Genomic DNA, 14,730 nt, shown 5'->3' on the forward strand with positions numbered 1-14,730 from the left:
GGGCTGGCCAACCGCTCCGCGGGGCGGTGACGGAGCGCGCCCCCTGCCGGCCGCCTGCGGCACTGCCCGGCACCGCCGCCCCGCCAGCAGCCGCGTCCCGGCACGTGTGTATGTATATAGAGAGATATATATATACAGGGTAAATGTATGTGCGGGGTGTCCACCGCCCGCTGCGCTGTGACGGCCCTGGGGACACCGCCTCGGAGGCCTGGACGGCTGTCCATAACACTCCCGGGGTTACTAACCTCTGCACCTCACTAAAAACCTGCGGAGGGCTGTCTTGCACAGAGTTATCGTGATCTATAGGGTCTTGCCAAGCATTCAGTATACAAGCGACACAATATAGTCAGCATGTGACTTTTTTTTTTAACTGTTATTAAATGGAGTTAATCAGGGTGGGGTTTCTCATCTGTGACCTGTCTTGAAGCTTCTGTCAAACAACGTGCCTTTTGCGGGGTTTCAGTTACATCGTGAAAGTGTTTGGTTTAATTTCTGCAAGTAAATAATTAGCAGCTGTTAGTGCACACCATTTTCTAATTATAAGTGTAATAATTACAATTAATTAGAAATGTTAGCTACAGCAAATACTGAAATTGTTATGCACATGGTATGTGTACATTGCACATATATATGTAGGAATTTAGCGTTGAGCGACAATTACAGTTGTTGGCCCTGCCAAGTTCTTGGCAGGGAATTTTGGCTTGTTAGTGTCACAGGGAGCAGTAATTTGGGGCTTTTCTGTTCTGTAAATCACTCAGCTCGTCTGTCAGAAGCCATGCAAGGAAGAGCTGTGTGCAGCCCTGTCACCCCGGCGAGCAGTGCCGATGGCGGGGTGGGAAGGGACCCTTCTCCCAGGGGAGCGAGTGCCAGCGCTGCCGCCTCTTGGGTGCGTTGGCTGAGACCGAGGGTGAAGGGCTGCGCACTGAAACACCGTCTGTCCTGTGTTTGCAGGTGGTTCTCCTGGGGATTGACATCCTGTCAGCGCTGGTGTCCCGCTTGCAAGATCGCTTCAAGGCACAGATTGGCACAGGTAAGGGCTGTGTGTGTTTGTGTGTGTGTGTGGGGGGGGTGTTGCCACTGCTCTACTGGGATCCCCTCTGGCTGCTGTACGAAAAGCCGCCTTTGTCCCCAGCAGAGCCCTAGGGAGGCTCTTGGTGGTTTCAGGCTCGTCCCTCCATGGGGTGAGGGGACACTAGGGGGGCTGTGCTGCTGTGACAGTTTTCTTCTGAGGGATTTGGATGTTCGTGTTTTCTTTCCTCAGTGCTGCCAAGTTTACTTGATAGGCTGGGGGACTCTAAGGACTCGGTGAGGGAGCAGGATCAGACCTTGCTGCTAAAAATCATGGAACAAGCTGCTAACCCTCAGGTATGCTCGACAGCTCTTTGCGGTGTGAGAGAGACTGGCTGCTTGAAAAGGAGAACTTTCTTCTGTCAGACAGAAGGTTTTCTCCTGTGGCTATGTCTGAAATGGCTTCATCTCCTTATGCCTTGTTATTTGCTTCAGTTGAAAATGCTGTTTTGTGTCAGGATACTCATGGGAGTGTCACTGTCGGTGGATTTCCCAAGGGTGGGATGGGTGGATGTCAGAGTAGTTGTTCTGGGTCCTTCCAAGGTACTTGCTTTAAGTAAAAGCATTGTTTTAGCAACTGAGGAGTTACTGTGAAGTCAGCACAGAACAAAAAATCAGTCAGATTAAAAAACGTCTCTTTACTTCTTGTCCTATTGTGCCTGGATGGATGTAAAGCTAATATTTGAGCTCTAGAGATGTTACACTGTATGTCTGCTGTAAGAAAGAATCTGTCTCTTCCCCCACCTCCTTTTTTTTCCTGTTTCACCTTCTTTTCTGTCTTCCACAGTACGTGTGGGACAGGATGTTAGGAGGATTCAAACACAAGAATTTCCGGACAAGAGAAGGGATTTGCCTCTGCCTTATTGCAACACTTAATGCGTAAGTCGGAACCTCCCGCAAACCTACGTTATGTACAGAAGCCTGCTCTGTGACTCACACCGGTGCTCTTTTGTTCTTTATTCCCAGATCTGGAGCTCAGAGTTTAACACTGAGTAAGATAGTGCCACATATATGTAACTTACTTGGAGATCCAAATAGCCAGGTAAGCTTTTTGCTATGAGTCACGTCTAAAGGTTGTGCCGATTGCCTTGGTGGTAAGCAGGGCTCTGTGTTCTGGCTGGTAAATTAGCTAATTGTGCTGCTGGTGGTGTACTCGGAACAATGCTGTTCGTTAAGAGCCCTTGGCTGGTTTTGAAGAGGTGTGATTTCAAGTATGCCTAAACCAACATATCAATTACTGCAAGAGTTCAACAGAACAGCACGAATCTGCAGGTAAGGTGAACAGAGCAGGAGGCCTTTGTGGGAAGCGAACTCCTGTGCCTTACAGCCGGAATGCAGGGGAGGCTGTGGGGGTCCCTCTGGGCTCGGTGCAGCACCCTTCACCTTCCGAGAAGAACCAGTCTGGGCAGGGAGGGCAAATGGGACCAGTTAGACTGCCTGGCCGTGTGCACTGCCAGAAGTTATACGGGGAGATTCTGAATAAGGGATGGAGGGAAGGCAAGCTGTGTGGGAGCCCTATATCAGTGGTACAAGCCAAATGAAAATACATGCTGCAAAAAATCTGTCACTTCTATGTGCTTTTTGTCTTGCCCTGGGCAGGAGCTAACCTGAAATTAGATGTGAGTATGGGCAGTTAGGGAGAAGAGGGGGTGGGGAAGCAGGGTTCTAACTTACGTCGTGTAACGCGTACTAGCAGTTCTTTAATATCCCTCTTGCTCTCCCAGCGTGGGTGACGTATATGTGATCCAGGTCCAGAGGCAGAGTTTAGCTGGAAGGAAATGTGGGGTGGCCAACTGCGAAATGGGTTTACATTGGCTCTGGGGAGTTGGCCATGTTCCCATGGCTGTCAGGGCCTCCCCGAGCGTGAAGCACCCTTCCCTTGCTGGTTGTGCCAATGCAGGAGGAGAAACCTGGTAGCCAAGTTTTCTAAGGAAGTTTAGTGTTCAGGGTCCTTTGTAGTTCTGAGTTGCGACTGAGCAAGCTGTTGCTCTTCAAGGGGATACTGGGCTCAGGATTTGGACTTGCTGCACAGACAGGCACCTTGGTCCTGCCACTGGTGAGCAACTGAATGAATCGGAAAGTTGGTGAGGGCACCGAGACATGTTTTCCCTCCTCACTGTCTCTTCAGTGTACCTGACACGGCTCATTATCCCAGTACCCAGCTGCAGGGGAAAATGAGGCTCATCCCTTGCCCCTTCTCCTGGGTCTGGCTCCTCATCCCCAGAAAGCCCATGCCTGAACTCGTCAGACACAAATCGCTGTCGAAGTGGCTCCTGGCTGAGGAGCACCTGTCCTGGGGCAGGGGCTGCTCCTGGGCTCCCTTGGGGCTGTTTCTGTGCTGCCAGTGCCTTCTCCTGAGCGCTGGGGACCTGATGGTCGGTCAATGCTGCCCTCTCTTGGCGACAGATGGTGGAGAAACACAGGTCCAGGTCAAGTGCGGTGTTTTTTCCTTTTGTTATGGACGTGGAAGCTGTTCTGTTACTGCCCTTTTCAGAAAGAGTGGGTTTGTAGTTTTCAACTAATGCAGTTGCATAACCCAGTGAGCATCTGGTATAACAACAGTATTTAAACTATGACTATTCTCAAAGAGAAAATTGAGCATTAAGGCCTTGTTTTTGCTGTGGTAGACTAAGGCAGGGGCTCCCTGCATTACTCGATATGGGGTTTACCCAATCCCGCAGCCCTAACTCTGATTAACTGCACACACAGGCAATCCTTCCACATCACACAGTGAGGACCTCCGCGGTTGGTTTCACTGTGTGCCGCGGCGGGAGGGGATGTGGTGTCAGGCTGAGGGTATGGCAGAGCTTGTTGGCATGCCCTGGCTGCCGTGCCCCTGCGGCTGGCGTGTGGGTCTGGGCCCCGGGGCGGGCTGACTTGCTGCGGGCAGAGATGCGGGCGCTGCCACCTCTCCTCCCTGGCTGTCGGAGGCAGGGAGCGAGGCTGGGTCAGGGTCTGCGTACTCGGAAACTGGGGACACCAGAGACCCTTCTGAGCTGTGCCCAGATGTACTGCATGATGGCGTACGGCGCTGATGGGCAGAGAGGAGAGAAGCAACAACCTGAGTAAGGGCTGGCGTGAGTGAAGGCAGCAGTTCTGAAACTGGCAGTGACCTGCTGAACGGGAAGGCTGTGGAGCAGGAGAACGGGACAAGATGACCATGAGTCAAGTGTTAGACTTTTTTGGCTAGGAAGCAGGGTACGTGTGCCTGCCCTTTGACTCCCACCTATAGGTGATTCTAACTTGCGCCCACAAAATACCCTGTGTGTAGTCCTGATGTGTGTGGGTGCTTGGGTAGCTGCGTGGCCATCTTCTGAGATGGTCTATAGGTATTTCTGTAGACAGCGCAGATAGTTTACCTTCTCTGCTTGCTGTGTCTGATGGAGGAAGGAGGTTCACTACAGAAAGATGACACTTTAATCAGATTTGTGGCTCTTCTGTTGGGTGGAGGGAAGGATGTGCTCAGCAATTTCTTGCAAATCCGTTTGGAAAACATGCAAAATTCATGGTGACTCAGCTGATTGATTACTTCTCTCTCCCTCCATATTTTGTTATCAACACAGAAATGTAAGTTTGTAAGGCAGCATTTAAAATCAATTTGTTTTATAATATAATACGAACATAATCTCTATTTGCGTGTGTTTCCTTGCTTTTTTGATCCAGTAAATGTACCTGTTGCACAATTGCACACAATGGATGGGCTTTGGCAGAGGCAGCTGAGCTCCCTGTGTGTGTCCCTATGTGCAAAACCTTTCATCTTATGTTTTGACTGCCTTTTCAATTAAATTAGACCTGCTGATACCGCTAATATCTGAAATGCAGGGATGGAAGTTCCTTCATGAACTCTGTGGTAACGTGTATAGTGGCAACTGTTGTTGAGAAATATGCAAACTTCTTTCTCCAAGGTAGGGCAGGGATTTATTTATTTAAACTGCAAAGATGATTGATTTCTCTCATGTTGCATTCAGGTTCGAGATGCAGCAATAAACAGCCTTGTGGAAATTTATAGACATGTTGGTGAACGTGTAAGGGCTGATCTCGGTAAAAAAGGATTACCCCAATCTCGGTAAGTTACGAATGTCCTTATGTCTTCGCTATTTTGGGGCTAGTTTTATTCCCTTCCTTCCTTTAGAAGGCTTCAGGAGCTGCATGATTGAACCTTTTCCTGGGACCAGAGTGTGTTTGTTTTTGGTTTTGTGGGGTTTTTTGTTGGTGTTTTTTTTGTTATTGTTGGTTTTTTGTTTTTAAATCCTGCGTACACTTACTCAGGTTGCAGTTTATGTGGTTCCTGTACCTTTGCCCAAGTATGCCACAGCTTTGGAAAACCAATAAAATTATTAGGGATGTGAAGTTAACAGATGATGAGATGCGATAAAGATCTGCTCCATCAGACCCATGACATGAATGGGAAGGAAGTGTCAAGGCTAAAAACAAATGTTGCGTGAAGCTGTTTGTTGTTTTTGTGGTATTTCTGCAAATAGTTAAGACAGGCAAAGTAGTAATGAACTGGAATTGCATCTACAATTAGACATGTCATCTTCAGTAACATAGTATTTCCAATTTTATCTCTTTTTGTGAGATCAGTTGCTTCTCAGTTTTTCTTACCAGCCTTTGCATGTTGTGATTTATTATTTTTTTTCCCCCTCAAATTTTAAAATAACTGCCCTCCACATGGACATTTTTGACAGCGCTCTCAATGACCTGAGTGAAGCAAAATTTCACAGAGTGTTTGGAGTCAGAAAGGACCTTCAAAGGTCGGCTAGTCCAACCCCTGTGCCGGGGCAGGGACATCTTTCACAAGACCAAGTTGCTCAAGGCCTCATCCAATCTGACCTTGAACACTTCCAATGGTGGGGCATCCACAGCTTCCCTGGGCAACCCATTGCAGTGTCTCGTCACTCTCATTGTAAACAAATTTCTTCCTTGTATCCAATCTAAACCTACCCTCTTTCAGTTTAGAACCACTGTCCCTTGTCCTGTCACTACAGGTCTTGGTAAAAAGTCCCGCTCCATCTTTCTTGTAAGCCCCCTTTATATATTGAAAGACCACAGTAAGGTCTCCCTGGAGCCTTCTCTTGTCCGGGCTGAACAGTAATCCCCCAGAAAACCTGAAACTGAGCCCAGAATTCCGGTGTCTGAAAAGGGGACTGCCCCGAGGCAGCAAATACAGCTGAACCTGCTACCCTGACCCTTTCCCTTTTCCTTACTGAATCATCCACACGGGAGTAACGGGCAGTACTAGTCCTAAAAGTTTGCTACAGTTGCATGTTTCCTGTGACCTGCATTTTGATTTCAAAGATCCAAATGGTAATTGGTGGGGACCAGCTGTGCAACGTATGTCACAGTCCATTGCTGGTTTATATTTTTGCTTTCTTCAAATCGAGTATGGTGCGAAGTCTCTCCTTAAAACTGGCTTTGTTTAAATGTAGGGCTTTTAGAATGATCAAGTCTAAAATGTATTTTTGTGAATGCATGAATATTATCAATGCTTTTAAAATAGGCTATTTGCAATTTGATGATTTATACGGTCATAGGAAAATTTGTCCTATGACATCTTAAATTAGAAGATTCCTAAAAATTAAGTTCAATCGTTCATGGTGTATTTCTTTCTTTATTTTTTAAACAGGTTGAATGTAATTTTTACAAAATTCGATGAGGTCCAAAAATCTGGAAACATGATCCAGAGTTCAAGTGGTGAGTAGAAGTACTTGCATTCTCTTTTTGGTGTTTTTAGCAATTTTCAATTGGTGAGGCATTCAAATGGCCACAGAGCAAGAATTCTGTTAGGGAAGACAAGTGTTGGGTCATTATTCAGAAATATACATGAAGCTTTTGTGGAAAATAAATTGATGTTTAGTTTGTCTAACTCTGTCTTCCTAGTACTATCAGAAGGAGAATGAGGCTTAAGTTTCAAGAACAGAAGGTCGTGTTAGAGCTGTCCTCCTTTTCCTCTTGTGTGTCATTAGGGAAATACATCTTCTGTGTTCAGGTCCACGTGCATCTTTGTTTAAATTGTTCATAAGGTAAATTAAATAGTAATTTAAGAGAAGAAACCTTTTCAGTTTAATGCCCTAAATAGCACAGAAAGTGTACATAATGGTGTAGTAGTGTTCCATTTAAAGCTTATATTGTTTAGCGATTGTATTTTGCAGCTTCTAAGTTTGCGTACTTGTGTTTATAACTGATAGTCACAGCCCTTATTCAGAGCCTTAATTCTGTTTTTTTTCTCGTCTGAGACGAGTATTTTGCTTTCTTTAAAAACAAATGTCTATTACTGCTTTTCTTATAGATAAGTTTGAGCTAGAAAGTATTTTTAATAAGTAACACTCATTTTTAGGGATAGATTATTGATGAGGGAATTAGTCTTTCTGGTAACAGCCAAGCAGAGCAGAGATGGAGAACTTGAGTTCAGTGCTGTGGGTTCCTATCAAGCTCACACCCGCTGCAAGGCTGAGAGCAGGAGAGGTGATGTCCCCAGTCGCTCCCACCACGCTCTTGGAAGCCAGGAGAGCAGAGTGGTCTCTGCTCTTTTAAATTGGAGAAAATATCTTTTTCAATTCTAGGAATCATTCTTCTTGCTGTATCCATTTTAAAATACAGTAAACTTCATCCCTGCAGGGAATAATAAAATGGACCTAGTGTGCGTTTCTCTGTGATGGAATGGGTTAAAACTGTGCTTTTGTATAATGTGAAGAAATATTGGCTGTATAAGTAAATGAGGCTTACAGTGGCAAAAAAGTGGAGTTTAGAAACAAATACCCTTGTACTTTTTTTAGAAGGAGGGAAGTAAATATCTAATCACTTAGCAAACATCTTAGAGTTTACAACCTCCGTGTGTTCTGAAATCCAGGCTCAAACTGAAACAAGCTTACTGCTGATCCAACTTTTCTGCTTTCCACTTGGCTGGGTTGAGGTAGATTTTTGTTCGTTTGTTTTGCTAGTAGTAGAATAAAATGGGTTTTCAAAAAAGGAAAAGCTATTTTGATGCATCATTGTATCATGCACATTGCTGTTGTCTGGAGTTTGAGGAGACGTACTTGTCCTCTGTAGTGAGGTGTGGTGCTACATTGACATTTTAAATAAAAACCGTGGTGGGATGATGACTGTGGGTGGGATTTCTGTTTACTTTCTTCTCTAGTGGGAGGGGGAAAGATTTTGGAGCTTAGCTAAATTTAAGCTAAGTTTATAGAGGGTTTTTTCTAATTCAAATGAAGGTGATCTTAGAAAATCAGATGTGTCACAACTGATTAGAAGAGTATTTAGTATGAAATAGGTGTAATGTGTAAGAATAAACGTCAATTAAGAGCAAGGAACTAGAGAGTTAACTTAAATTTGCAACGTGAGTTTTATTTGTGCGGTCATTTTTGCATGTTTATGTCCCAGAACAGTGCCAGAGACATTGCTGGCGAATCACGGGCTTTTGAGAGGTAGTTCTGATCTCTAGGCTGAGCGTCCCACTGCGTGCTGTGATGTGATTCAAGGCTGCTGGCACCACTGAAGATATCAAAAGGAGCAAGATGGGGCAATGGGGATGACCTTCTGGGCTGCCAATTGTTAGTGCCATCTCTTTTCAAGACAGCAAACCACCTGCTCTAAAATTCTTAAGGAAGGATTTCTTAAGAACATTTTTTTTCCCACAAGTGCAAGTAAAGCATTTATGTGTGTTAGGTCTGCTAGTTTTAGATTTCATTGAGAATTATTTTTTTCTTTTAATGCCCCTTCTTCTGCCACTGTTTACATGAATTTGAAGATTTAACTTTCTTGCATATGTGGTGCCTGAGACCTTATATGCCCAATCTCATGTCCTTGAGTTCATTGACAGGCTTTTTGTGCTTCCAGACACAAGTACTCCTCTCTTCCCCACTCTGCTTAACCTGATCTGCTGATGTCTCGCTGTCCTTGCTCGTGCTGTGGCTGGACGCAGTCCCCAGAGCCACCTGTGTTAGCATTTCTCCTCTGTTGAAGCTCCTGTGTGGGCACTGAGACTGAGAAGTAGTCTGGGGAAAAGGGAGTTGGGGAGAATGGAGGGGTGTTACGGGGTCAGAGACCACGGCGTGGAAAGGATGGGATCTCCCACTGCTCTGCCAGGACCTTTTCATCTTCTCTAACGATAAAAAAAGTCTGTAGTTGCATGAGTTAATTTTAAAATAGTTCTAATTTGTGAAGCTAATAATGAGAACATCAGTTTATTAATCTTTTTTGTGTGTTTGAGCATTAAAATTCATTTTCCCATAGGGCTGTAGGCTGCTTTGTTGTTCCTTCCTCACCCTCCAAGCACAGCACAAATACAGCACACACGGTCACCATATCTAATATGTCAGCAGCTCTGTGCAACTTCCACTTTATCTTTTTGAGGTTGTATAAGCCAGTGGAGAAGGCTTATCTTCACCCACGGTCACAAGTTTGTTATGGCCTAAAGACAAGCTAAGTCTGTCGGGTTTCTTGCGTCCCTGACACCTCCTGCAGCTTTTGAACAAAGGTGACACTTTCAGCAGCTGTCAAAAACACCAGGAAAGATGATGATAAGAATATTGCACATCCAAAAGATTCGCCTTTCTCAGGAAGCAGCTGTCTCAGCCTTGTTAATCCTTGGAGTCTGGCGGAGTATGGTATTGATTACAGGGGAGGTCTGTCTGTTACCATTAGTACCACTCCTTTTACGTTGAAATGCTGCCAGGCGTTGCCTGTACCGGTGGTAAGTGTGTGAACACAATACTAACTCTTTAACCTTCGCGTTCCAGGGCCTGGATCAGATGATTTCAGGCAATATGGTGGACTTGTACTGTGTCTTAAAGCTCACGTTAGTCCCTCTCTGTAGCTAGCGTGTACTATTTCTAGCTCTACGCAGGCTACAGGAGTGTCCCAGAGGTTTTGGGAGGCAGACTGGCAAATGTTTCCACAGACTGCAGTCTTTAAGCCCTTGTCAGCGTAAAATGGCACTGCGGAAGGAGCGGCATCAGTTCCCTTGCAACGGGTTTGAGCTGCTCTCTGTGTTGGGTGCGTATCGGCTGCAGAATGGACCTGGCTGAAAACTGACAGGCTTCCCCCCTAGGGGAAGAGCTTTCTGTTTTTTTTGGGTTAAGGCGTGCCTCTGAACTGGAAAGGGTAACTGAAGCTATATTGTGACTTCTCGGCTGACTAGCAAACATAAAATCTAACTTTTTTTAAATGTGGTATTATGGGTGAATATGGTGAATCCATACATCTGTGGTGGGTAACCAAGAGCAAGCTGTTGGCTAAAGTGTCACTCGTAACACAGCCCTGGCCCAGGAGCACTGGAGTTGTGCCAATTACAACAAGACTGGAAAGTGGTTGTCAAATGTGACTTATTGCAGAACATAGTGGTACTGGGCAGGTGGGAAAGCAACTGTGGCTTCTGAAATGGTGAAATACGGCAAAAGAAGTGGTGAAAGAATAAGGATGACTAAAACTGGTCTCTTAGCTCTGAGACTACTGTTCGGGGTAAGAGTTTCCTCTACCAGCTCGCTGAAGAGTCAAGTAAAAGCAAGTAATTGCAGCAGCATTATTTGTATATCAGAAGTAATTTGGAGATTAGCGAGTATGCTGTAAGCTGTTAAAGATTTTCTAACTAATGGCTCCCAAGACATGAGCGAACAGAAATCTTAGTCAGTCTACTAGAAAAAGTGCTTAAAATAATAGCGCATTTTCCGATTCCATGAATAAAAATTTGCATTCTGATTACAGCTGATTCATTAGATTTAAGTCTATGAAAATAATTAATATGTTTTATATCTTTCTATACCATGGTCCATTAGTGCTTCTTTGAGTTTATCTTGAATTGCTTGATTATTTTTTTGGCTAGGCTTTGTTTTTATCGTGTAGTAATACAAGAATCAAATGCATAGTGGGGTGGGGGAGGCTTGCATAGTAATATGAGGTGTTTCATTAAGTCAGAGGGAGGTTTTGGCATGCTGAAGTATGCTGCTTGTTGCTAGGCAGCAGCCCTTATAGCTAGAATATGAAGTTAGAATCCACGTTGGATTTCTCGATGATTCTCAGTGCATCTCTGTTTTGTTATTTGGCATATAATTAGTCAGCCTCTTTTGAAGCAAAAATTATAGTTTTTCCCCCTTTGGGCTTTCAGCATGCTAATTATTTTTTGTGTAACTGCTTTTGCTAATTATGCAGATGCCTTATTCCCCTGGGACAAATACATTTTCAGCATGAAAGAGCCAATAATTGCCAGCTAGTCAGCTGCTGTCTTCGTGTGGCATTGTGTGATGATCTTTAGTTGGATGTGATGCAGAGAGAGGCTATTGGACATAAAGAGAGACTCCAAGAAATTCATGCTGCACGGGTTTCCTTGGTATTACGTCTGGAAGGACCTGAACACAAAGCGTACAGTTTTTCCATGGATTTGAATTGACTTTGGATCAGACCTGGACTGCAGAAGACTAGAATCAAGATTCAGGACAAATTAAGAATGAAATAAGTGATCTACTGAGAGATACAGCTGATAGGAAATGACGACCCAAACCAAAGCTATCAGTAACCAAAATGTCTTTGTGTGTTTTTTTTATATTCTTTATCATTGCAATATCATAATATGACATTCTTTGATGTAAACCCTCCTTTTTTTACATGTCACACAATTTTTGGGAGACGCTTCTACATTGGTGCGTGCCGGCATACTGCGGTGGTGTGCCACTATGGTACCTGTGGGTAGGGAGGGCATTGAACTTTCTTGTCCACACTGAGTTTTGACTTTGCTCGGGAGAACAAGATTTTAGGGATAGTGGAGGTAGCAGTGGTCTTGGGCTGCAAAGACACCAAAGCAGGAGATCTCAGAGCCAGAAGTCTGGAGCTGAGAACTCTCCCACGCAGATACCTGTGCACAGAGTAAGGTGAGGGGAGGACGCAATTTCAGTAGTTGCCTGTGTAAGTTAGTGTTCTAGGAGGTTATTTAAAACAATGCTAAAGTCACAGATGTGATAATTCCAGTTACCGAAAGCCTATGAAGAAGGAGCAATGTTACTCTTGAGTAGGGCTACTTTCTGTATTCGAGATATTGTTTAAGGTAAATATGCTATTTGTTGAATGAGTTCTGTTTATGATGAAGTTGACAACTTGGAGGCGATTAGATAGAAAATAGAACTAGTCTAGAATCCTGTGTTTTGCTGGTAATAAAACAGCGTCACTGAAATGTTATTTTGATTTTTATTATAAGGAGGAAAAATCACCCACGTTTGCCAAGCATTGCCACGCGTCTGTGGGTGGGATACTGTTTGTTTGTCAACACGCATCCAAGCACCAGAATTACAGACTGGAAGGAGGGGTGACTGTCTGGGATAACACAGAGAGGTTTTGAACCAACAAACGCTGCGCTGTGATTTTCTGCATTCATACCTCCTTGGGCAATTTAATTTCCTTTATGGCTTGTTCTCTATGAATACTGTTTTCAAGTTGAAAATGAAATAGAAAATTTATTTCACTGCTTAGCATTCCTGTGGCATAAAAAAGCAAGGAAATACTCCTTCACCTGGATGGGGGCTGAGAGAGCAGAGCAGCGATGTCTGAGTGATACCTGAATGAGTACGATTAACTGATAGTACATCCTTGTGGAAGGTATAAATGGACAAGACGAGCTCTGCTCCCTTTCTGTGACACAACTTTGTAAATTAGCGTATTACTGCCTCCTGGACTTTTAATTTCCCCAATTGAGAAGGGAGGGATGTGAGCAAGCAGGCATAGGAGGACACATGGCGCTGAGCTGGATGCTGAGCAGGCTTTTATTTTGGAGGAGAGGTGGCAATCGTCTGCTCGGTCACACAGAGAAGTCGTTTGGGAGGGTGGAGAGTGAGCTGGTGGTTAAGTTGCTGAGAGACATGTACTGTAGGGCTGCTCCCGGAGCACAGTGCTCTTCCCCAGCATCTCAGGAGCACTGCAGATAATGACTACGGGGAAAGGTAGGTGCTAATGAACGTGCCACAGGGATGGACGGGTTGGTTTGTTTGTGTCTGAATATTTGCCTGTTAAATTTCTTTTTAATTGTGTGAAGAGACTGAAGCAATCTTGCAGTAAAAGTGGGACTTTAAAAAAATAGCCTGTAAACATCTGTAGCCTGGTGGCAGCAAGCTCAGTTTAAGCTTCTATAAAAAAAGATAGATGATCTGTTTTATGGGGTTAAGGGGGAGGATGTATGTATAAGGGAACAGAACAGGTTGTGAGAGATGGACAGGTATTTTCAGACACCCTTCCTGGTCTGTGATGTTTTTGAGTGATTGCCGAGGCTTTCATTTCCTAAGTGTTTCCTTTTGCAGCATCAGCTGGGAAGATTACTTAAATTAGTTATAAGTACTTTTGAATTAACATTGAATCACAGTTCCAAGAATGTGCCAAATGGAGATATATCACTGGCTTTTCTGCATTTTTGTTTTAGCTGTGTTTCTGTAACAGAAAGGATATCTGTGGAAATTGGAGAGGCTGGAGGGGGACTAGGTGATATGGAAGGGCAGAAGAGGTCTGTATCTATTCACCTGTGAAGAATTAATTTACAGGATAGAAGCATGTGTTGCATTTATTTTTGGTAGATCAGAAGCCTGTGCCTTTCATCTTAGCTTTCAGAGAAAATGATTTCTGTTAGCCATCTTTGCAAAAGCTGCATCTTTTTTATTTTTTCTTCCCCTTCTTTTCATTCAGTGTACCTGTCGTCCTCTTGAAACTGTTATGCTGTGGATATAGTAGGAAGTCTGAGATTGTTGGTATCTGAGTTGTATGGACCTTGGTTTTGCATTGATATTTACTGTCTCAAGGTGCGAGTTAATTGGCAGCTGTTTTTGTAATGGATTAGAAGGTGGTAATCACCTGGGTAAATTGAATGCTGTGGAACTGATACTACGTGTGATGGTACATGCCATTTTTTACAGGCAGTTCTTCATTTTAGGGGCTGGGATCCTTTTGGAATATTACAGTTTCACAATGCTCTTCCAAGGCAGTTATAGCATGTATTTTCAGAGGAGACAGGGAATGCATATATGTGGTGTTACTTGTGAACAGCCAGTAAATGTCTACCAGCTCCAGGAACAAAATACCAAAACCTGTCTAGGCTGGTTCTACTTCTCATCCAAAACTACATCACCTGTCGCTGGACGGTGTCACCATCTACAGCTGAGAGACCTTTTCACTCTGGCTCCTCCTGTCCAGGTCAAAAGAGGAGTTGAGAATAATACTTTTTTCCAAAGTTGGAATTATGTTGAATAATTAACGTACTTAGCTGCTTATTAGAGAAAACAAGCACATATTTGTTGTTGTTAATGAAGCATGATGATTTTATCATGCTGGGAACTTCTCAGCTTTGAAAGATCAGCTGGTGGAATGAAGAGCCTGGAGCCATAGTCCAGCTGGTCTCATCTGCTGGGAAATGTCTGACCTCCAGGTCACCATTGGTTGCCCGAACTGGGGTAGTAGCAAATGTCAGAGGAAAAATCATAGAATCATAGAATGGTTTAGGTTGGAAGCGACCTTGAAGATCATCGATTGCCAACCCCCCTGCTATAGGCAGGGACACCTCCCACTAGACCAAAAATAAGTGTGTAAATTGTTAGTGCTTCTGTGTCTTCTGAGTTTAATCCAAAGTACCTTAACCCTAGGGATTCCCTTGCAAAGAAGCAGTAGACCAGAGTTACTTAGGCTGTGCGTGTA

General features: G+C 44.2%; 1 protein-coding gene across 1 annotated transcript in view; it reads left to right on the plus strand.

The window, feature by feature from the left end:
- CLASP1 (cytoplasmic linker associated protein 1) overlaps positions 1-14,730 on the plus strand; it is a 169,679-nt gene that overhangs the window by 36,722 nt on the left and 118,227 nt on the right. The window contains exons 2-7 of the mRNA XM_009887324.1: positions 952-1,030; positions 1,262-1,365; positions 1,856-1,947; positions 2,035-2,110; positions 5,037-5,134; positions 6,695-6,762. Coding sequence (XP_009885626.1) covers positions 952-1,030; positions 1,262-1,365; positions 1,856-1,947; positions 2,035-2,110; positions 5,037-5,134; positions 6,695-6,762 — 517 coding nt within the window. The remainder of the gene's footprint in view (positions 1-951; positions 1,031-1,261; positions 1,366-1,855; positions 1,948-2,034; positions 2,111-5,036; positions 5,135-6,694; positions 6,763-14,730) is intronic.

Source organism: Charadrius vociferus, unplaced genomic scaffold, assembly GCF_000708025.1.
Source record: "Charadrius vociferus isolate BGI_N301 unplaced genomic scaffold, ASM70802v2 scaffold385, whole genome shotgun sequence".
Classification (NCBI taxonomy): Eukaryota; Metazoa; Chordata; class Aves; order Charadriiformes; family Charadriidae; genus Charadrius; species Charadrius vociferus.